The following is a 24,097-nucleotide window of genomic DNA, read 5'->3' on the forward strand; positions in this document are numbered from 1 at the left end:
AACACGAGAATTTTTATGTTTGGGGATTTACTATAAATCGCAGAAAATGAAAATAAAATCGATGCATTTCATGATATTTTATTAGTAAAAACATTTACGTAAATTGAAATTGACATTGACACAAAAATACATTTTTTATAATGATAAGAGTTAAGTATATGGAATAAGGACATTTGAAGTACACGAATAAATATCAAGTAACTAAATACGATTATTATTTTACATAAGTTTTTTTTTAATGTTACGATATATACAACAAATTGTATTTATATTTAAAGAAAACTGTAGGGTACCACACAGTGTTAAATGACGGTAGTGTTTTTCAAATTGTAAAGTAAAACCCCTAATATACAGGATCTATGAGTAAACTAAACCAGGTACAAAATTTCTAAATACATGTTAAAAAATACATACATACATTTACATAATTTACAATACATACATGTATTTAGTGCATCTGCAATTTTGTTTTCGAATATGATTTTTTTTACTGTACATATTTTTTTAGAGGATTTTATTTAATCTAAAACATTGGTCTTGGTCACAGAGAGTTGACGAGCAAAGGTACGTGAGTTAGCTAAATCTACATGCTTATTCATTAGTTTTGTGGAGTGCATTTAAAAACATTTAAATATAGGTACATAATACTGTACATATATATATTGAGTACTTGATAAGTAATTAATTAATTTGCCACTTATCTTGAAATACTGACATTAGAAGATAATACGTTACCCTAAATGATACATAGATGTAACGACATGAATATACATACATTAAATACGGATAAGCCCCATTCATATAGCACGCGTATGTACATACATAAGTTCCAGGGTGAGATATGCACATTTAAAAACTTACTTGACTTCTCCTTAATAAATGTGTAAATAAATTGTGAAGTATGTAGTTTTGTATTTATTCAATGCGCAATGGTTCTCACTTTTTACATGAATTCGCTATTACAATTCGAGTTTTTTCCGTGATGACGATGATTGTGAACGTTATGAGACCGGACTCGCTGATTTTGCCCGTTGTTGTGATACCCATAACCGGGTGGGGCGAGGTAGTGGGTGGTACTGTTGGTGGGGTTGGACTTTTTGCTGTCTGTCGTCGAAGTCAGGACGTGCAAAGGGATGTGCACGTTGGACGAACCTGTATATAGGAAAATTATTTATTAGTCATTAGTGGTTGGTCATACAGGCTTGGTTATAAATAGTTAGGCATCTAGCAAACCTGCGTTTCTAAAATTTCCGTAAGTTGAACTGTGTCAAAATTTCCGGAGACAATATGAAAAATGTTCAGAAGACAGTCAAGACTCTTGACTCAAGAGTGATTTCAAGATCAGCTCTGGAAATTTTGACACAATCAGAGAGATGGGGAGAGTTATGGAAATTTTAAAAGGGTTTAAAAAATTACCATTCGTGGTGACCCTGGCGTTTTCATTTTCCGGTGAGCCTGACACACTGTACCGGGTAGTTTCGGCTCGAAAGCGTCTGTTCGTTTCTGGGTAAAGTACCACTCCCGTTGTTCCCTCAACCTCGCTGTAGTGTATGAAAGGACACCATCGAAATACTTTTTGAAATCCTCTGCGAAATCTGCACAAAGAAAGTACTGATTATGAAATTTTGAAAAAAATTGGGATACGGAAAGCGCAAAAAAAATCACATAATTTAAAAGTAATCGTTTTTATTATCTTTTCGGTAATATAATAAAACCGAGGAGAGCATAAAGCCATCTCAAACACTGCCCAACGTTCAACCATTGCAGTTTATTTAGATTTATTGTAAAAACAAAGATGCACTAGGGTCACATTCTAGTCTGAATTGCAACTACGTGTACCCAACACAATTTTATGTTTCTGAAAATGGCCTCAGATTTTTAAATTGCTTGTTAACCTCAATCCCTAAACTGCATTGTGCAAAAAGAGTGAAAGATTTCATCCTGACAGTCATGTTTTGTAAGAATGACATGTTTTCGTACGTCATCTCATGATTCATTGCTCTTATAAATCTTACTCCTTTCACCCAAGCAGTTTAAATCCGAAATTTATTGTGAAACCGTTCTCGCCTCATTTGCGTTATGGTTTGGTGTAAGATTTTCTCGAAAAACTCAAACTGTCCGTGATACTCATCTCATCATCGTCATCATTGCGGTCAAGTCAAGAAGTAACTTTAGCTTGTTATCATTACTATTTGCTATTTTCTAAAAAAACGACAAAAAATATATTTTTATGTCGTATTTACTTCCTCCAAATTGTGACGAATGAGATGAACAAGAACGAATAAAGACGTTATTGGTACAATACATACACGAACACTGTTTCAAAGAGCGTCGAAGCCAGCCATTCTCACCAGTGGCCCCGGAAGCTTGAGGGGACAGAGGGACAATGTCCCCACGGTTATTCGATGTCCCCATCATCTCCCCATGTTATATAAACCCCTCCCTCCCCTATCCCACAATGTTAATGTCCCCACAGCTTCTGCAGATCCTGAGTTTCGTTCTCTCTATGTTGCGAATTTGTTCTGACACTTTGTCTCGAACAAAGTAAAATTTATAGGGGTGCACCCTTGGTCTGAGTGGTCTCAAAGAAGTTGCCAGTTTGAATGAGAGAACGAAATTCAATATCATTTGAAGCCCTGCATTTCTTTTCTCCTATTTCATCCGTACAATTGTGTTTCTCTGTGTGTAAGCCGACGGAGGAGTGAAATGTCACGGATCATTTCACCGGCCACGACATCGACACTCCGACCACGGCGAGGTCAGTACGTAGGCACGGAAATCTATATGGAAGTTTGGAATTCATATAGAGAAAAGTAATGTGTCGTGGTTGGTGTAAATGTACGTTGGAGAAAGTTGGACAGCCACCTCTCAATCTTTTTCCAGAGAAAAACACCACTTTATACTTTCATTATTTTCTACACTCGTCGTAACAGGTCGCATTTTTTAACAAGTAAAATCCAGTCCTCGCCAGTGGTAGGAGAAGGTCGCATTCAGTGGCCACGGAAGCTTGAAGGGACAGAGGGACAATGTCCCCACGGTTGTCCGCATCATCTGTCCATCTTATATAAAGCCTTCCCTCCCCTATTCTACAATGTTAATGTCCCCACGACTTCCGCGGCCACTGGTCGTAGAATAATTTGTCTTCCCATGGAGGGATCAAGAATTCGAGGGCTCAGCTATATTTAATCCTATTCAGACATATGTACACGCGAAACAACAGGACGAATCATTTGAAAGTTCAATACTTGTTCAAATATTTGAATTCATATCTTGGAAAATTGGAAAATGTTTATTTAATAAACAAGATGGACACTGGAGAGGAAAGTGTGTTCCTCTCTGGGGAGAAGGAAACCGTTTTATCCGGATTTGCGGAATGGACTCGTGTTGATCATGCGACTCGTTTCCTTATATTTGATAAGCTAGCTTTCACTCCTCCCCAACTTTTAGTTTTCATTTTCAACGTTATGAATCAATGCTTTCACAAGATTTCGCCTCGGAGTGTTCAACTACTTTGTATAATCGCTTAAAAAATCGTTCAACTTGTCGTCCAGACGTCGCATCAGGGGAAAAAGTTAATATGTTCGCTTCGTACTTATTGCACTTTTGAAGATTACTTCCCCTCAGTGGCTGCGGAAGCTGTGGGGACGTTAACATTGTGGGATAAGGGAGGGAGGGGTTTATATAACATGGGGAGATGATGGGGGCATCGAATAGCCGTGGGGACATTGCCCACACTTCCGCGGTCACTGCTCCCCCTTCAGTCAGAGACTCATCTGACATTGCACGCTCTATTATTTTGTCCTATCTGCATCATCACTTGACGAGATTCGGCATTGAAATTGAAACCAAGAACTCGAAGGCTGAGGAAGATTGAGATTATCGGGAACTTCCCATCAAACTTTTCTCCATGCAGTATTCACTCACGACTTGCAATGTGTACGTAACTTATATAACTAAAAATGGAGGTTTCCCAACGCATGCCAACAGATTTTACCCAAACTAGTGTCAATCGATCACAAATTTAATTAATATGAAATTTGCAAAAGACACGATCTGCCAATGCGCAGGTTTGGCAGAGATAGATATTTGCATGCACCTGAAGAGGAGAAAGCGCCCAGTAAATTTGGAAAGGGCAAAATTTGTCAATTTTTTAGGGTCCGTTTTCTCCTCTTCGGATGCAAATATCTCTGCCAAGCCTGCGCATTTGGGAGATCGTGTCTTTCGCAAATTGCATGCTAATTAAATTTGTGATCAATTGACGCAAATTTGGTCAAAACCTATGAACATACTTTGGGAGACCTCCATTGTAAGAAGTGGTGGCCGAAAAGTTGTTGAGTTTCATTCTGCTCAGAGCTGCGATAAATCAAGGAAGGCTGACTGACATGACATGACGTTCTATTCTCTGTAGGGCAGTACCATAATCGTTGATGGGAGATATTCACTTCACTCGGATAAAGTATTCCGAGAATGTTTTTGTCTAAAGTTTCTTCGCATTTGAAAATTACTCGGACCATGATCGCATCGCGTATGCAGTACAATGGGCAACGCAGCAACGGATCAAACTGTTTTCTCCAACATTTATTTTATGGCAGACAAGTTAGTTATGGGTCTGCCAGAGGAGAAAACACAATATGCATTAATCAGTCATGACTGAGGAGTGTTGGGCAGAAGCAGAATCCTTTTGGCAATTCCTCCTCCATATCCGTTTAATCTCGAATCAAAATGATGTACATTTCACTTTTCTGGGAAAAAATTATATAAAGGGTTACAAATCTACAGATTTGTAATAATCAGAGGGTGGATGTATATGTAAATATGTGTTTATGAAAAATCACTGAAATGTGTATTTAATATTTTCGAAATGTGTACGAAAAAACCTATAAAAATATGAGACTTTTGAAAAAATTTGTATTTGGTACTGCTCAGCATTTTTTGTGGTCCAATTTCTTTGAGCGAAAGAAATGTCGTCTCTTTACAAAATATATGTATTTTTTTAAAACATCCAAAATATTTACATGTTTTTTCTAATAATAACGGGAATATTTATGAATGAATATATTTGTATGTCTGAAAACCTAGAAAACGTTAAAAAAAATTGAAATTTTTGTGATCTATTTATACAAGCTATGGAACATACCCACAAAGTTTGACCATCGGTCGGTCGTCATAAATTGAAAATAAATACATATCCGCCCTCCGCGTATTAAACGAATTATTTCAGAATCTCAGATTTGCCAAGGGTGAGGTTGATGTGCACTTTGAAATGCAAGCTGTGATCTTTAGATTTCCATAATTGAAAAGCTCCGATTTAAATGCTATGTAGTCTACTTATGTATGTATTATACTTCCTACAAGGTTAAGCTATTCAACAAGGGCACAATTTGGACTGCATGGATCTAGAGACAAAAGTTTAGAGATATCTTCCGCATCATTATCATCCGCACATCGTAACTTTGCAATCTGGTCGGGTGAAAGTAGGAGGACAAAGGACTTTCGTTAAGGAAATTCCCTTCGCCACTGGTGAAAAGTAAATAGTAAATTTATGCTCCATCATTTCGTGGTGTTGCACGAATGAAATGGTGTGTGTCGTTAATTTATTTCCATATTGATCATAGCAATGCACGAGGCTAACCACCGCCGTGCATGCAGCAACTTTCGACCAGTGTTTCGTTTTTGGAGTCAGAAACTATGTACTTTTGGACTGGGCACCGTCCAAAACTGTGCGAAATAATTTTGGACGTCCAAAAGCGTTCAACATTGGAGAATGGGGCAAAATGTTGGACGAAGTTATTAAAGTTTTTTTGCAAATATATACGCAGACAGATATGTAATGTCCCATTATTTTTGAGCATTTTGCATAATACCACGATATTTAGACAAGCTTTTATTTTGACATGTTTTCCTATGAGAAATTGAGAAATTTTCAAAACCATGCCATATTACACATCAAAGTGATCAAAATTAATGGGAGGTCAAGATTCAATAATAAAGAACTTGTGACATTTTGCCCCATTTTCTCCTTTGGACACTTTTGGACGTCTAAAATTCAGTGTCCAAAACTGGTTAAAACCCCCGTTTTGGACGGCTGCTTTGGTCAGTGGTTAAAAAAATCAGTGCGAAACCCTGCCTCGACATTAAGACCGTTAAATAAGTCAAACTTGGAACTTTTTGAGCAAGGAATTTGCATTGGCAGATGCGAACAGAATGAAATTCAGATTCAAGGTTTGAATCTCAATGCAGAATTCTGGTCGAATTTTGAAGAGGAAGAAGACGGTCTCTGGAGATAGACTGCATGCAAAGTGAGTGAGTGAGCTGTACATATGAATGCATTGAAGAATGGATAAGGTAGCCTGTTCTTCTCCTTCTTCTTGCGTGATAACAGTCAAGTTTCATTGAGTGTGGGAGAGAAATTCTGTATTTTAAACATTATTTGAGGAAACGAGGTCACTATATTATTCGCTTTTGTGTATGTATGTACATACACAAACAACACAAAAATATTCAACCTTCAACCAAACCAAGGGAGATTTTCGGATAACAATATTAAATTGCATCTGATTTTCAAAACTCAAGATTCTCAAAGAAAGGAGGAGAACATATCAGTCGACCCAGAGCAGACCACCCCCCACTCAGCCCTCCGTTCGTTCGTTGTGTTGAATAATAATAATAAATATGAGAAAATCGAATAACAATAAAAACGGAGGAAACTAACCTGGAAACGAACCAGCAGTAGATGATGGGATTATACATGCAGTTCGACATGGCGAGCCAATAAATGCCCAGAAAGATTTCGCGAACAAAGTAAAATCCAGTGATTTCGGGAAACAGTGAGACCAGGATGAAATACGAGTGAAATGGGAGCCAGCAACAGGAAAAAATTATGACCTGAGAAATACAAATTTTTTTAAATCCGTAATTTATATTTGAAAGATAAGTATAAAGTTAATTTCTTAGCTACTTACCACCACGATCATCATTTTGACTACCTAGAGAAAAAAATAAGCAATTATTTACATAATATTTAGGATGTTATGCACGATCCCAGCTTATTTTTGGCACGGGACTGACTTTCTTTCAATCATACGTAACACAACCTTCGTCGTATCATTATTTGGCAGCGTCTTTCATTTTGAAATTCAGACAATGGACATTCATATCTCTACGAAATTGAATGATAATATGAAATATGAAAATCGAGAAACTTAATAAAATGTAGTGGAAACAAGGAACAATGCAGACTGGACTGGAATGCGAATTAATTTGTCCAGTTGATTAGATACATGATTAATTTACGCTTCAGAAATAATCTATATATGCATTTACTCTAGTGCGTTCTGCAGAGATTTTCGAACCTTTGGGATATTTGTCACACAAATTTTTGGAAATTCTTACAGCGGAATATATTGATTATCTGGTCTTGTGTGCAGTAGAAATTAGTGCATGCAACCTGTTTCGCCCTGGTTGTTTAGTTGATTCTTGGGTGTGTGGAGGCAATAAGGGTATACTTTTTAACAACTGGCAGGTTTTGTTTAATCAAGGGTACCAAATCCGAGATTTTGGATTTTGTTCTGGTGAACGAGGTGACACACTATTACCGGAGGGATGATTAATGGCCTTTTCAATGACATGAGAGCAGCATTCCTGGCTTGGCTTAAATCAATACCCACAAAGTATGTACGTACGTATGTACCATCGGTTGTTCGCTGGTGACCAAAATTGGACCAGAAAAAGGAAGAAGGATGTTCCTTTCTTCTTCTTCTTCAGCAACAAAATGGAGGACCACGTACACTTTTTTGGTACATTTTACTTTACACAGTTTTTTGTAGAAATGTTGGTTAGGGAGAAAGTAAGTGTGCGTATGAACACTCTAAGAAATTTTACGACCGGATTATCACCGACCGAAAGGCATACCTGTTCACTTTCATTCATTTGACTGATTATGAAGGTGAATGAAAATGAAGTTCCCGTCATTTGAATGAAAATGACTGAAAGATTCCGTCATTTCAGATGAATGAAGGATTTTAGGAGGAACACCCACCAGCAGCTGGGTGACAATCTATCACCAAGCGGAAGCACCGCTACTACCACCGAAATGGTAACAAGTTGTTACCAACAACCCCTGGTCATGTTTGTAACCGGATTTTTTAGAGTGTACGTACGACCAGACATCCCACGCTCGGAGGACTCAAACCGTTCTAATGTTCTTGAAATCATAGTATGAATATATATTCAAGGGTTCCTTGGATGGATGGATTTTTGTGTTTGACTTTACATACATATTCGAGTGAAAGTTGAGTATACCGGATTTAAGGAAGAATTTTCCAAGCGAGGAGAGCAAATGTGACAAAGTTGATAGAGCTAAATGTTATAAAAAGGTCGCAGATTTTAAGGCTAGATGCACTTGAATTTGCTGCCTCAGCGATTTTTTTTTGACTAAAACCTCAATCACCGTCAGTCCCATTGGTGGCACTTGAGTTGGAAAGCTGTTCGTCCCCAGTGAATCACTTTTTCTGCTTAACATGGAAAATGGGGAAACTTTTGTGGCGCATTTAAAAGGGAAAGATTTTTGATAATATTTTCCGCCTACGCGGATGCGAGGATGATAGAAAAAAAACTTTTCAGATTGTTTTTTAATCGATGCGGTACTCATAAAAATTAAATTTTAAGATGAGTTTGTGTGGTTTGAATGCAAATTAAGGTACAGAAAGTCATGATATTTCTGGGTGCGATGATTTTATAAGGCGCTATCAGTAGTGATATGTATGTAAATGAGATACTTGATGGGAGTGATTAGTTAGTAGTGGCCGCGGAAGCGGTGGGGACATCTGGGGACGTTAACATTGCAGGATAGGGGAGGGCGGGGTTTATATAACATGGGCATATGATGGGGACATCGAATAACCGTGGGGACATTGTCCCTCTGTCCACACACTTCCGCGGCCACTGATTATAGTTAGTGGTAGGAAGACTATGACTATTTTATGAAAATTTTAGAGTAATAAACTTGGCTAAAGTGAATCTTAATTGTGTGTCATCATTACTCAATTTTATTGCGACGACAAGAAACTGGTGCCCGCTTAGTTACTTACTTGGGAGGCTAGATGGATAGAAATAAATAGCAGATTTGATCAAGCCAGACAGGAAGGAACATGGTTGATTTACTTATCGATAAAATATTCAGTTTGACTCTGCTACGCACAGAATTGTGATTTGATCTCTGATATTGTATTTGGCAGAAGCCATGAATCAAGGGAAACGAATCTCGGCGGAAGTTATCTCGTAGAATTGATTTCGTGCGATATTCGGCTTATTTGGATAATTGAGTTTGATTGATGATGTAATATTTAGTTGTGGCGGTTTAAATTAGAAGATATGTATCATTGCATAAGAAGAATTATGAAATCAAAATCTAGAAATGGAGGTCTCCCAGCGTATGCTCTCAGATTTTGGCCAAACTAGCGTCAATCGATCATAACAATTAATATAGAATTTGACAAATACACTATCTGCCAATGGCCAACGGAGATACTTATTTGTATCCAAAGAGGATTAAATTTGACAAATTTTACAGTTTTCAAATTTACTGCGCGTTTTCTCCTCTTTGGATCCAAATATATCTAGCAAACCTGAGGAGATCGTGTTTTTTTTTGCAAATTTCATGTGACCGATTTACACTAATTTGGTCGAAATCTGAAAGCATACGCAGATACAGATACCATTGGTATCATACCAACGAAGCAAATATATCATGGATCAAACACAATCTAATAATTAATACTTTGTATAACTATAATTCTAGAAAATCTAAAACGGCGAGAAAATCTTACAATTTCGTTTAAATTAATATCTTATTTTGGTAAAGAAAGACCTCCATTTTTAGTAAAGTAAATCTCTAAATCTGTAAATTGTGGGTATAGATTATTGATTTTTCCTTCGATTCATTGGGTTCGTAAAATAAATCGTCAACTCAACAATTGTGTACTCCTCCTATTACGCTGAGCCCGCTTCGTGTCCGGATGTGTATTGTTATATCGTCGTGATCAGAATTTCGAAAATGCGGTTGTTAGGAATGTGTGCACCATGGAGTTGTATGTACATGCCTAGTTGTTTGTGACCTAGTCCTGCCACGAATTTCAAGTGGATGTGGAGCAAATAAAACTCTGATCTGAAATAGTTGTCATCTCCCATCCCGTCATGGACTATGTCGAAGCAAGGTGCAGATTCTCAATGAGTTGGGTAAAGAACTATATATCACCGTTTTACGCCATGTCAAGCTATTTACGATGTATGTACGTAGCAATAAGGTTGGAAACGACGGGGGTTGTCGATAAGGTTTAAGTCGTCTCAAATCGCCTCGATATACAGTACTCACCAGTTTTCATTCTTTGTTTTTATGTGCGTCGTTATCATTCCTTTTTGCACCAAGTATTTCCAATACTCAGTGCAAAATATGATGAAGATCTTACAATGGACGTCTTCCAGAGTATGCTCTCTGATTTTGACCAAATTAGTGGATCAATCACGAATTTAAGAAATATGAAATTTACAAAAGACACGATTTCCCAGTGCACATGTTTGGCAAGGATATTTGCATCAGAAGAGGAGAAAACGTGCAGAAAAGTTGGAAAGGGTAAAATTGATCAACTTGAAGCACTTTTTCTCCTCTTTGGATGTAAATATCTACGCCATGTAACTTGCGCATTTGCAGGCCGTGTCTTTTGCAAGTTTCATACTAATTAAATCTGTGATGGATTGACACTCATTTGGTCAAAATCGGAGAGCATACGCTGGGACACCTCCATCGTAGGAGACCAGACGTGACGGGGTTTTATATAATCTTATATTTTGTCCAAATACATAATCCGACTATTTTTGGCGTAATTATCCCTCAAATTTATGAAAATATGAAAATGAGCCTTTTAAAGAGCCTGCCTCAAATTTCCGTTTGATTAGCACTATTGATTAATAAATGGGCAAGTTTTGCCAAACTTTGTCAAGGCGAACCTCGTCGTCTCGTCGGATGAAGAAAAGTATAAGTGGTGCAGAGACCCACTAAATACATCTTGGCTGCATCTGGCACTGACTTTTTGTCCTCCCCGTTTTCCGAAAGTATAGCATTACGACTGGACTACAAAGCAGAGAAGTTAACTTGCAATCGAACAAGTGCTTATCGATTACCCATCCCGATATTTCCAACACGGCACACATATGTAGTTCACGAAATTGCGTAAGGAAGGAAGCGAGTGACTATTTATGATGAAAACTCAGGGCACGTTTGATCATAGGATTTGGAATTCATGAGACATGGGACCCACTCTGCCGTCCCACCCACTCGAATGCCTCCTAATCGGTATGTAGATCAACTCACTCACTGGTCGATTTTGGAATTCAATTTAAAGTTACGACGATTCACTACGATACATATTTGTGAATGTGCGTCATATTATGTATGAGTAAAATAAGGTCGCATTTCTACCTCCTCAGTCACACACATGACTGCAATTTATTAGATAAGCAGAGGGCGGATATGTATTTATTTTAAAGTTTTTCATGTGACGAGAGCTGGTCAAACTTTGGGGTGTGTTCCATAACTCGCTTAGAGCACAAAAGTTTCAAAATATTTTTGTATTTGGTTACATATTTCTAGGCTTTCTGACATAACTGTATTTATAAATGTTTCGCTATTATTTGAAAAATACGTAAATATTTTAAGTATTTTTCGAAAATTAATATATTTTGTAAATATTTCAACGACACGAGACAACATTATTTTGTTCAAAGAAATTCGACCACAAAAAATTCACAGCTCGCGTATGTAGATACGTAAAGCATTATCAAGCAAGATAGCCCGGATTAAAATCGACCTGCCGAAAATCTTGCCATTTTTCTGAACAATTTCTTCGCATAAAGTTTTATCCAAAATAAAATAGATAGGATTTTTGGCTGGAGGAAATTTTCATATAAGAAATTAAATTCTGGAAAGGCTTTCCAGAATCAGAATGGAAGACGAATCTTTCTTTATACTTATTTTGGACATATTACAATTTTCTTACAAACGACGTGCAACTTAAACTTAAGCAATAATATTTACACATTTTTTACTGAACAATTTTTCTACATAAAGTTCAACTATCTACTTGTGAAATAGTTAGTTAGTAATCCTTTAGTTCTCTTACATAGTTATATTGCTATTTGTGTCATAGAATTTAAACCAGTTTTTGTAAACTGATTTCTATTAACACTTGAATAAAGGTTTAAATTAAAATCAGATCAACAGGCAGGATTATTTGCTGGAGGAAATTTTCATATAATCCTGGAGATTCTTTCTGAAGAAAAATTGCCAGTACTGTAACAGAGAGATTTTACTATCTTTTTTGTAATTAAACTCGAAAGTTTTGCTACAATTTTAATTTCTTCGTGCACATTTTCGTAAATATTTTGGCGTTTTTTTTCGTAAAATTTAATGCTCAGCCCTTTTTCGTAAATACATATCCGCCCTCTGTTTATAAGAGAAGACTTACCCTGCGTTTCGACTTGATATTGTCCAACTGCCTCTGGGTACACTCGCCGATGGACTTTGAACCCCATAATTCGATCCCAACTCTTGTGTACGTGTATCCCATCGCAGTGATCGGAACGACATAGGTGAAGATCAGGAAGAGTACGTTGTACCTGCAGAAGGAAAAAAGAGACTCGACATAATTTGACCAAATTATCTCGACAAGCAAACCTGTGTAGCAAAGCAAACATTGTGGGCCCAAGACGCACACAAAGCAAACGCAAAGTAAGGAAACTAAACAAATTGAAAAAGTAGCAACAGTCAACATTTCATGTCAACGCGACTATAAAATTGAGTAGATTGTCCGCGACGGGAGTCGAAAGGGGAGAAAGTTGGAGTAAATCATTGTCGGTTAAGGTAAAATTACGCTCTTGCTGAGGATGAACAAGGAAACCGTTTTCATTCACTTTGCTCTTCTCATCTCATCCTTATCTCTCATCATCGCATATCGTGCTCCTCCACATGGCATACGCGAACTCGTCCAGGTTCGCGATGGAGCGAACCATACTTTATTAAGTGGCGTCGAGTCGACTGCTTATTGTGATCGTTTTGTACGTCCGTCTGTCCGTCCGTCCGTACATAAAATATCTCCTGAACCCCTCAATATAATAAACGCCGTTTTCGCCGTTGCGCTTCTAAGCTTTAGTTCTCGATTGAGTTGGAAAATGGGATCAATCGGACCACCTCCTACAGCGCGAGGGGGTCTGGTCCAAAATTGAATTTACCCTTAATTTTCATATGGGGTGTCATTTTAAAGAAAATTTCACCACAAAATCAACCCCGTCAATATTTTTGATCGCCGACCACTTCACGACCGTGAGGACAAGGTTAAAGGTCAAGAATGCATAATTTTCACGTGGTGTCGTTCTTATACTGTATGAATGACGCCACTTTTTTATGTTCCCTTGAGACGGTTTATATATGGGTCTGCTTCAGTCATTTGTACACCTACGTAGTTCCACATTACGCCGAAATGAGATAAATTGTAGGAAAAGTTTCCTTGGTCGTAATTTTGTAGATTTTATAGCTCTGTTTTTGCTAATTTAACCCATTAGTGCTAAAACAGCCTAATAGCCACACTGTGAATGAGTAAGTATGATGATTAGATGTATGTATATTATCCAAAGCTTTATACAACGCAAATTTCCCGTATGAAATCCGCTACACAACATTACAGTCACATTTGTGGGTGGACGTGGACGTACCAATAACGTACAAATAAGCAGTGCATGCGGAAGGGTGGGGACAGAGGAACAATGTCCCCACGATTATTCGATGTCCCCATCATCTCCCCACGTTATATAAACCCCTCCCCTATCCCACAATGTTAATGTCCCCACGCCTTCCGCGGCCACTGCGCCTAACATAAACTTTCTCCGCATCATCAACCGCAAAGTACTCGGTGGGTCGGTACGGAAAAACAAAGCCTTTTCCTCTCTCACTCCATTTCGTGTTCCATTCATTTTCCCTGCGGATGCAATTTGTGCAAGTCCAGGGAAGGAGACGCCATGGTCCCAATTATGATGGGAACCTTTTACCGCAATTAGGCTGGCTGGTTACCTTATTCATTATTTATTGTCAAATACGGATTTTCCATGTAGCGTGATGTGAAACATGAATAAATAATTGTTTGAGCAATAAAGTGATTGAACACGCAGGTTGAGTGCATGGTGTATGTAACATGTCCGTTTGAAAATATTGGATCGTTTTGTACCCATCACTTCATTTGTAAGATTGAGTAATCTTGTGTTTATCGATGAGTAAATATTTAGTGGAATGTGGAGTATATTTTGGGACGTGGATTTTTATGAATAAATTTCTGGGTAGATTGAAAAGATATATTTAGATTCGGCTCGTTATTGAGATGATAACTCGGCCAGATAGTGTTTCAAGTGCAAGAAATAACGGGAAGAAAGTGGTTTCTTGCAGCTATTCTGACAAGCAAGAAATGCAAGGTGCAAGAAACTACGTCCCGGTGCTATACTTCATTTGGTGTGTAGCTGGATGGCGATATTTCTTGCAGTTTATTGCAATTTTTTGCACTTTCTTGCAGTTTCTTGCACCTCGCATTTCTTGCTTTGCACTGCAAGAAATGTATGTACCAAACCCACAAGAAACGAAACACTGGCTGTAAAACTTTCCAGGCTTCCAGGAACGCAAATCTCCATCTCATTAATTTCAAAAGGTTGGGGTTGATTTGATTTAATTTTAAGTAATCAATCAAAATTTTGCCAGAGGGATATCAATTTCGCGAGTTAAACTTGTCAAAATTTTCATCGTCAGATATCAAACTAACGCCAACAAGATCAAAGCCGCACGGTGGATGAAAACATAAACCTGTGATTATTGGTGGTGGATGGAGGGACAGGTTTTGATGGAATGGGATCAGCAGTAATGTCGAGATTGAGGCTATGATTACTTACACACATGTTATGTACGCTTGAGCCATTTGTTTGGGAATTGCATTTCGGAATTTATTGGAGGCAGTGAAACTAGAGGTGGATGGAATTAGTTGCAATTTCGAATGGTGGTAATGATGGAATGATTCTGTTAACGACTACATCCAGCATGTAAAAGTAACCAACGTATTGATGTATTTGAAACAAGGTATACTTCGTACTTTGTCTCATTACAAATGAAGGAGAGACTTGAACAAAGTGCGGAACCGGAGAGATTTTTGAGTAGAATTGGAATGCCGTATTTGATTTCCAAATATCCACACGACAAACATTGTCTAAATTGTAAAAGCTTCATGACGAATTTAAAATATTACTGTGACCCTATTCGTCGTATAAATGATACAATTTGCTTAAATTATATGCACTACAATATTTTTTATTTAATTTGCATTAGTAGATTTATAGAATGAATCGACTGAATCATCAATCAATCAGTCATACAAGTCATCCCTTAATAAATGATATTTCCTGAATCGTTATAAACTTGATATTTTTTTCCTTCGCATCATAAGAACTTGTGTCAATAAGTAAGAAATCCTTGCAATACAATCATGCTGTTTACAAGCATAAACATGAATTTCCTGTAAGAAATAAAATTTCCAAAGTCTCTCGGCAAATTGACGAAGAGACTTGAAAAGAATTGTTAAGTTTTGTCTTTAGATTAGATTAGAGTGGGCCGATCCTGACTGTACTGCAATGCCAGGCCGACCCTTGGACGGGCGGAAGCAAGCTTCACGACCCCATCCCCGTTCCAAAAATCAGTTTAATATACTGGAAGGCCAATGGCCTTCGTATCAGATATTAAGCTGATAAGAACAGATACTACACTTTGATCTTAGCCAAAAGGCCGAGAAGCGATACCCATCAAAAAGTGTGCCCTCTGACCACTCTCCTCAAGCCCTCAGAGACGAACTCAGTCTGACTTTGCAATAAAAAAATTACTAATGATAGTCAAAGGAAGGCCTAAATTAGTATTATTTTTATGTTCTGCTTAACATTGGCTTTGCCGTAATGCATTAAAATTTTCTAATTGTTTAGTGGGAACAAAAATAAAAATATTTTAAAGTAACTTTAAATTTTACCATGAGAGTTGCGGCAAGTACTCTCCGTTCTAAATGTCTACACGACTTTTTGTACAGCACAAAAAAGAGAGAGACATGTAAATTCGTTTGAAAATGTAGTAATTTCGTATCAAAAAATGTGTGGTATCAATTGACCCTTGACCCCCACTTGAAATATAAAAAATTAAACTTGCCTTTACCCTGAAAAAAACTTTGTGCTGCAAAAAAATCGTGTTACCAACTCTCAGACTTTTTGGAATGTAGAGAGAACTGCACATTTCTACATTTTATGTTGGAAATGAAGTATGTGGGAGTAAAATAATGAGAACGAGGTAATTACGCGGAATGATGCATATTTATTTTATTTTTGTTAACTCTTAATTATATTTAAAGTAGGATGAGTATCCTAATTTGCATAAAATAGTCATGTTTTAGTGCTTTAAATTTGTCAATCTTTGCTTTGCTCAAAACTTTCTTATGTAGAAAATCCACTAAATTGCCTTCACTACTTCACTACAAAGAACTTCGATGAAATCGGTGCCGTTATTGGAGGTACCAATTCCGCAAGCATTTTCAGAACATCATGCACGCTGATTAGTTTCATTATAGCTTTATGCATAACATTAAACATAATCTTACGTAGGCAGATGGAAATACCAGGAAATCTGGCAATATCCTGTCGTTTGAGGAAGAAATGTATGTACATAAAAGTATGCACTACACAATGATCATTTATCATTAGAAGGAAGGACTGAACTGCAGTGTGTGTGGATTGCCTAAATTTTCCTCAAAGAACTTCAAACGACTGTATCAATCCTCAATCTTTTTCGTGGTGTACGTACAATTTGGCGAGAGTCAAACTGGCTAAAATAAATTTTCGCGAATGAGGTAAAAAAAATATCATGAAAGTGCGAAATTCATGTCACATTTGGCGTTTCATCGTCATTAGAAATACCTTTTTTTTCATAATCCTCATTTCCTCCTAATGCGAAATTGTTTTCGCAAAAAAGGCGCTTTAAACATTGGGCGTAAAAGTACTGCAGAATTGAGTGAATTTTTTTCCGAAAATTGAATTATTTTATGGCGAAAGTATTTCGTCAAACGGGTTTTGCCAAACTGGCAGTCTTCCATGTGGACATATGTACGAACAAAACTTTGTTGTAACAATGCAGGGCAATTCTATTGTTAGACAATATTGATTTATTCCTCGCAATGTACATCCGTCCCGACTAAAATGATACTTATTACAACCCCGAACTTTCTCTCCCACTACTTTCACCGACCAAGACAATGGAAAACTTGTCCAAGCCAAGCAAAGAAAATAAATACATTATTAATGAGGTTGAAGTCCACAGAAGAAGCAAAAAAAATATCCTGGATAGATAATAAAAGCTCACCAAGATTCCTGATATGATTCCGTTTGAGGACCGTCGGGCCACTCGGCGTAACAGAGAACCACCCCCATTGACGTGTCCTCGTAGGTCGTAAAGAAGAAAATGTTGGGTGCCCCGATAATGCTTCCAACGACCCAAATTGCCGCGGCTATTCCGAGCGTCACTCTTTTGCCCATTCGTGGCCGGAGTGGGTTCATGATGGCGGAGTATCTGCATTTTGAAAAAAAATAAGAGACAACATAATTAGATTTCTTTTTTCGGGGGAAAAACGGTAAGTAGAAAGTATGTGTATTCATACTGTAAGTTCGATTAATGTGCGCAAGCATAAATTTAATTTTACTTAAAAACATTCACTTCATGTCGGACTAGTTGGTTCTGGTCGGTTAACCGTTGGTGGCGGGTACAATTTAATCAAAGAAGAATGTCTTTGGCAGTGTTTCGTTTCGTAGGTGGTGGGTTTGCTACGTTTTTCTGCACCAGGAACGCAAGAAATGAGAGGTGCAAGAAACTGGGAGAAAGTGCAAGAAATAGGCGTCATCTAGCCACGCGTCCCATGAAGTATTTATAGCGCCGGGCGTAGTTTCTTGCACCCATTTCTTGCAGGTCAAAATAAACATCTGCAAAAAAACACTTTCTCCCCCTTATTTCTTGCACGTGGTTACATACTTTCACCGGAAACACTGGTCTTCTTTTTTTCCCTGAATATGCACATGCATACCTGTGTCCATGCACTGTACGAACAAACACGGAAGAATTCCTGCCTTTCGAGTTGGATGGAGGAAGTGGAAGGAAAGAGAGTTTTACCGGATTCACGGATGTCTGAAAGAGCACGGAGGAAGAACAACTTTGTCCACGGTTGAGAGAATTTCTTACCAAAAAGGTTGTTCAATTATGCAAATTGCTTCTGGCAAAAGGGACACTCCACTCATTTGTATCTCGTTTAAGGAAGTGTGTGTCATATTTGCAACGTGTTTCAGCCATCTCTTCTCGTGTGTTGTGTACGCAATAATGATGCAGAATACTAATGAATGCTTTGTTTTAGCCGAACTTATTTAGTACTAAATGTTGCATAAGCATAAAGAAAGTGCACTCATGGAACGATTTAATGGAAAATTCCGACTAAAAAAATAATAAGAGTGTGCATGTGCTTTCTCTTTTCCATGGTTCATTGCTGCTGGCTGGGGTATGCACGTATGTTTCCTGGAGTATAAATCAAACCACAAGGAACGCATGTGATTGTGAAGGGAGGAAAAACAAGAAGTTTTGCGAAGGCTGAGATGTCGGTGAGCCAAAATGGTAGTTTGAAAAAGTTGTGGCAAAAGTAGAATAGTAAAGTGTAAAATAAACATGTTTGTTTCAAGGAAATCCTACTTTAATCCCAAATCCCGTTACAAACAATGAAGTGAAGCGGACATGTACATACATACGTACATTTCTCTTTTAGCCATTTGAAGTGGCAAAGTAAATGGCAAAGTAAGATTAATTTGCAAAGTTTGAAAACCACTAACTACATAAATAAGTACGATTTTTTTGGAGGAAGAGAGAAAAAAGAGGTGCTTTTTTTGTACGGGATTTAAATCGGAGTGTTTCGTTTCTTGGGGGTTTGTTACATTTTTCTGGACTGGGAAGCAAGAAATGTGAGAAATTCGAGGTGCAAGAAACTGGGAGAAAGTGCAAGAAATGTGTGCTATCCAGCCACGCGAAGTATGAAGTACAGCGACAGAGCGTCATTTCTTGCGTCTTGCATTTCTTGCAGGTCAAATACCCACAAAAAGACCACTTTCTTCCCTTATTTCTTGAAAATGGTTACATACTTTCACCCGAAACACTTTTAATCTGTGCTGGAAAAAAACACTAACGAATTTTTTCCTGATTATTACTGCATTAAAAAATCTATAAGTAGGAACGACCAGATTATTATTTTTAATTAATTTTTTCCCGTCTTTTCATCATCTTGAGTGAGTGACTGCTAGCGGCAATAATTAAAAAGAATGTTGTTGTTTTCTTCTTCCTAGTTTGAAGAAAGATTAAGGCGTGAAAAACTACGCAATTAATTTCCGATGGGAAAGGTGCTAATCCACTATTTAGTTAATGACTAAAGTAACTACGTCCTCGTACGTGCGGGGCGGGATGAGTGGCTGTTAAATTGCATACTTTATTGCGTCGTGTACAACCTCGATAAAAGCGAAATTCGGTACTTTCTTCTCCTTTTTTGACGTCCAGAATAGAAATTGTCGCAAAAACAATTGTTCTCATCTGCATTATGAGGCCATTCATCTCGACAAAATTGTCCCATAATTAAATAATTAACAGCAATTATTTCTGCATATACATTAAAGATTACGGCTCGCTCGGCGTGTAAGAAAAGTTATAATTTCACCCACCAAGAAACCCGTTAAATTAAACGAAGACCAAAATCGGGTTGAGCTGCTAGGAACGAAGAACGATTATATAAAAGTGAATTTGCATTTACATAAATGATGAGCCCAGCAGCACTTTCTCAGATTTGCAATTTAACTTAAAACGGGTTCCTTTACAAAAGAGGAGGAAAGTGTTGGGCGAGTAAATTTGAGCTCTTTAGCTCAGCCGGGATCTCACTCAACGCGTTCCTGTCCTGAGAACGGAGTGAAAGCCAACTTTCTCTTTGGAGGCCGTCTTATCTTTATATTTCCATGAGGAATGTTTCCACCAGGGGCCGCGGAAGCTGTGGGGACGTTAACATTGTGGGATAGGGGAGGGAGGGGTTTATTTAACATGGGGAGATGATGCGGACATCGAACAACCGTGGGGACATTGTCCCTCTGTCTTCCGCGGCCACTGTTTCCAGGCTTTTGGATTTTCATGTTTTCTCCACCATGTGCTCCCCCCTTGACATACATACATCCCTGCTTCCACAAAAAGAGAGAATAGCATAAAACCCGGTGTGGGTTTAGAGCATGATTTAAAAAATATTTCATTTCATGATTGTATAACTTCTTCTTCCGCCGAGGAGAAGTAAAAGAATAAGGCGTCAGATCTCATAAAATGTTAAAATCTACGTTCATGGATAATAGCAATAACACGAGAAACACTTTTGTTACCTAATCCTGCAAATAATATGCTCCCATCTAAAACTGGGTATGATGACTTTCTCCAAGGCATTTAGCACACCTTCTTTCGTCTCCTCCTCCCTTCCAAAACCCCCCAAAAAAGAAGAAGTAGAAGGAAAAATGACAACCCAAAATTTATTCCTGACATTTGACACACAATCAACATTTGGGAAATAATGGATAAAACTTGTGCATTATTATCGATTTTTTTCATACTTTGACTTTCACTTGTTTGTGTTTGCTCCCGGCACTTATGTGAGAATAAACATCTGCAAAGAAGAACCCAACGCGGAGTACAATGTGGAAGAAGAAGAAGAGGAGGAGGAAAAATTTATGGAGTTGAGAGACAAATACGCGACGATGGATAAGTACAACAACGAACCAGTGACACTGAGGTAGATACTTTCTCTGCAATGTTGTTACCTTACCTTTTGTCACTTGTACATAAAGAGAGATGGGAGAGTCAGGGTTTCGCTGTGGTTTTAACCACTGTCCAAAACAGGCTTGGACACCGAATTTTGACCGTCGGAAATGTCCAAACTAGAAAATGGGGCAAAATGCTACAAGTTCATTTCGATAATCCGTTTACGTATATGTAATCTCCCATTAATTCTGAACATTTTGGTGTGTAATTAATACTGCATTAATTCCTTACAAAATTTCTTAATTTCTCATAAGAAAACATGTTAAAACGAAAGTTCTTCCAAATTTCTTGGTATTACACACCAACCAAAATGCCCAAAATTAAGGGGAGATTACATAACTGTGTAAAGATTTGCAAAGTCGTTAATAAAAAATTGTGTATCATTTTGCCCCATTTTCCAATCTTGAACGCTTTTTAAGACGCCCAAAACGAAACACTGGGGAGAAAGTACATTTGCACAAGCGGTTGTCACAATAGGAATAAAACTGCGTCTTCTGTTACTTTGTTCCATCCTCCAAGTCAAGAATCCGCTCTCAGGCAGAGATGATGCCGGGGACAGGAAAAATGTGAACTGTTTTGGTTCACTCATGCCTTCTTATCTTTGGTTTTCCTAGTGTTTATTCGATCTCGGAAGACTTTTGTCCCATTCCCGAATTAGAATATGTTTGGAAAAAGTTTACTCTATTTTCTACAATTGGCCAATCCAATTATTTACCAAGATTGGGAAACTTCGTTTCGCTCTCGAGATGCTAGTTCCGTTACAAAAATGAGACTGAATGATAACTTATCCGTATTTGTGCCTAGCCTGAGGCCAGTTTCAACATCGACTTGGCTTATCTAAGTTGACATGAAAATAGTGGATAATTGAAGACCCGTGTTCGCAATCGTAGTAAAAAAATAAGTCAATGCTCTTTAAAAACAATGAAATAATAATGTATCGTAATGTACTCAAGGCGGAAAAATAAATGATAAGATAGGCAATAATAAATACGAATTTTTATGTAAACACGATGCGTAACATTTAAATATGTACAAAGCTGAAACCAGTTTGAACTAGATTTTTCTTTGTTGGTGAAAAGCTGTCCGAGTTCCTTTCATGTAAAACGTGTATTAAATATGACTACATAACGGTTAATCGACAAGAACCAATTCCGCGTGGATGGACGAATGATCATCATAATGTTGGAATAAAGTATCAAATACAGTATTTTATGATACATAAATAATGACATTCCGTGCAACAGTCGGCACCCACGATATCGAGGAATAATACTTATGTACATTTCTCCACTAATCAACGTATTTACATACATTTACAGAAAGTAGTAACCAACCTGTCAAAAGCAATAGCCATGAGGCTAAAGACACTCCCACAAATGGATAATACAGCCACGAACTGGACAAGTTTACAATAAAATTCTCCAAACGGCCAGCTTAAAAAGTTTTAAAAACACATGGGGTTATGGTTTTGAATGAGTAAATAGATAGGTAATTCTTACAAGGGAGGTCTCCCAGGGTATGCTCTCAGATTTTGAGCAAATTAGTGCAACAATCGATCACAACTTTTAATTAGTATGAAATTTGCAAAGGACACGATTTGCAAATACACAGGTTTGGCGGAGATATTTGCATCCGAAGAGGAGAAAACGCGCTGCAAAGTTGAAAAATTTTACACTTTCCAAATTTTTTTGAGCGTTTTCTCCTCTTTGGATGCAAATATCTATTGCGATCGATTGACACTAGTTTGCTCAAAATCACAGAGCATACGCTGGGAGACCTCCATTGTTAGGTTATTTTTTATTTATTTTTGGCTTACTGTCCCGTCAGCATGTAGATGAAGTTTGGTAAAACGTTCAGGGTGGACACCATAGCGTCGGCAATGCTTAAGTTGACTAGAAGATAGTTAGTCACTGTCCTCTGAAAATGCAAGTTCATATTTACTTTGTTAGTAATAAGATTACATAATTTCTCCCTTCCAAGGTAAAATTGTTGGGGCAAAAGGGGAGACGAAATGCAAATTCAGCATGCACACATACGTAACCTTTACGCAAACTTAACACGGAGTGAAAAGTTTCTTTTGAAAACTTTGAGAAATTATTTACAGGTTTTAAATACTAACTTAATTTACAGTTCAGAAAGCACTTGGATAGCATACAAGTTAGCAGGGGCGATGTTGATACACTGTTAAAAATCTGGTAGAGTCAGATATATAGTACTCCGTACTGGTATTGATTTGGTAATAACTTGCTACCGGATTGATAGTAGTTTGTTTCTGCGTGGTAAATTTTTCATTGCCAAAACATTGCTAAACGGTAATGCCCCTTACTACCAGTGCCGGTAGTCTACTATAATCGGTAGTGATTTAATACCAATTTTCCAGTACTCCATACTGGTATTGATTTGATAATAACTTACTCCCGAATTGGTAGTAGTTTGTTTCTGAATGTTAAATTTTTCTTTACTATTACGTTACTAAACGGTAACTCCTGTTATTACCAGTGCGGTAGAGTTTCGCAGATATGAGTCATACACATGCATATGTACTCTGCTCGGTAATGATTTAATACCAATTTTCTAACAGTATAATGATAAAAACCTTATCTTATTTACCATCCGCTTGTGTGCCAGCACTATCCAAATCACGGTAGAATTTCCCACGGCCGCCACGATGACCATGACACTGAAGAGAATTGACCATAGGAGTTGTCGCCACCATGGGATGCTCCAGCCAGCCATGTCGCCGTCCATGCTGTCATTACCACTGCGTGAGGAATCGTTCATTAGCGATAATAGTGTCATGTTCTCCTCCAGGTCGAAGTATGGCCACGGGGTGGACGAAGATAACGAGGAGGATGACTCATGGTAACCCTGGTACGTGTCTTTCCCCATCTTTTCTGAGATTGGACGTCACTGGCGCAGAAATTTGGTCGAGATTGGTCGCTCGAGTATGTAAGTTGGGTTGAGTGTGTCGTAACAAAGGTCTGAAAATAGCACAATAATAATGTTGGTTAAGCAGTTATCCGATTTTATTGTTTATCAATGCGGACAATGACAAGTAGCCGAGGGCGGGTGGGTGGATGTACCTAGCCCTATTTTTTATTTAGTATTATT

At 37.8% G+C, this 24,097-nt stretch overlaps 1 protein-coding gene and 1 non-coding gene across 2 annotated transcripts in view; both read right to left on the reverse strand.

The window, feature by feature from the left end:
• Positions 1-53: 53 nt before the first annotated feature.
• Positions 54-24,097, reverse strand: part of LOC110852683 (tachykinin-like peptides receptor 99D) — a 44,415-nt gene continuing 20,371 nt past the window's right edge. The window contains exons 2-10 of the mRNA XM_022100793.2: positions 23,597-23,967; positions 22,803-22,903; positions 22,321-22,419; positions 17,477-17,683; positions 12,522-12,672; positions 6,963-6,986; positions 6,713-6,885; positions 1,417-1,595; positions 54-1,152 (exon numbers count right to left, since the gene is read on the reverse strand). Of these exons, the coding sequence (XP_021956485.1) occupies positions 944-1,152; positions 1,417-1,595; positions 6,713-6,885; positions 6,963-6,986; positions 12,522-12,672; positions 17,477-17,683; positions 22,321-22,419; positions 22,803-22,903; positions 23,597-23,875 (1,422 nt within the window). The 5' untranslated portion in view covers positions 23,876-23,967 and the 3' untranslated portion in view covers positions 54-943. The remainder of the gene's footprint in view (positions 1,153-1,416; positions 1,596-6,712; positions 6,886-6,962; positions 6,987-12,521; positions 12,673-17,476; positions 17,684-22,320; positions 22,420-22,802; positions 22,904-23,596; positions 23,968-24,097) is intronic.
• Positions 15,685-15,877, reverse strand: LOC118436344. Its single transcript, XR_004835382.1, has one exon. It is a non-coding gene; the product is annotated as a U2 spliceosomal RNA (small nuclear RNA).

This window comes from Folsomia candida, unplaced genomic scaffold (assembly GCF_002217175.1).
Source record: "Folsomia candida strain VU population unplaced genomic scaffold, ASM221717v1 Fcan01_Sc007, whole genome shotgun sequence".
Classification (NCBI taxonomy): domain Eukaryota; kingdom Metazoa; phylum Arthropoda; class Collembola; order Entomobryomorpha; family Isotomidae; genus Folsomia; species Folsomia candida.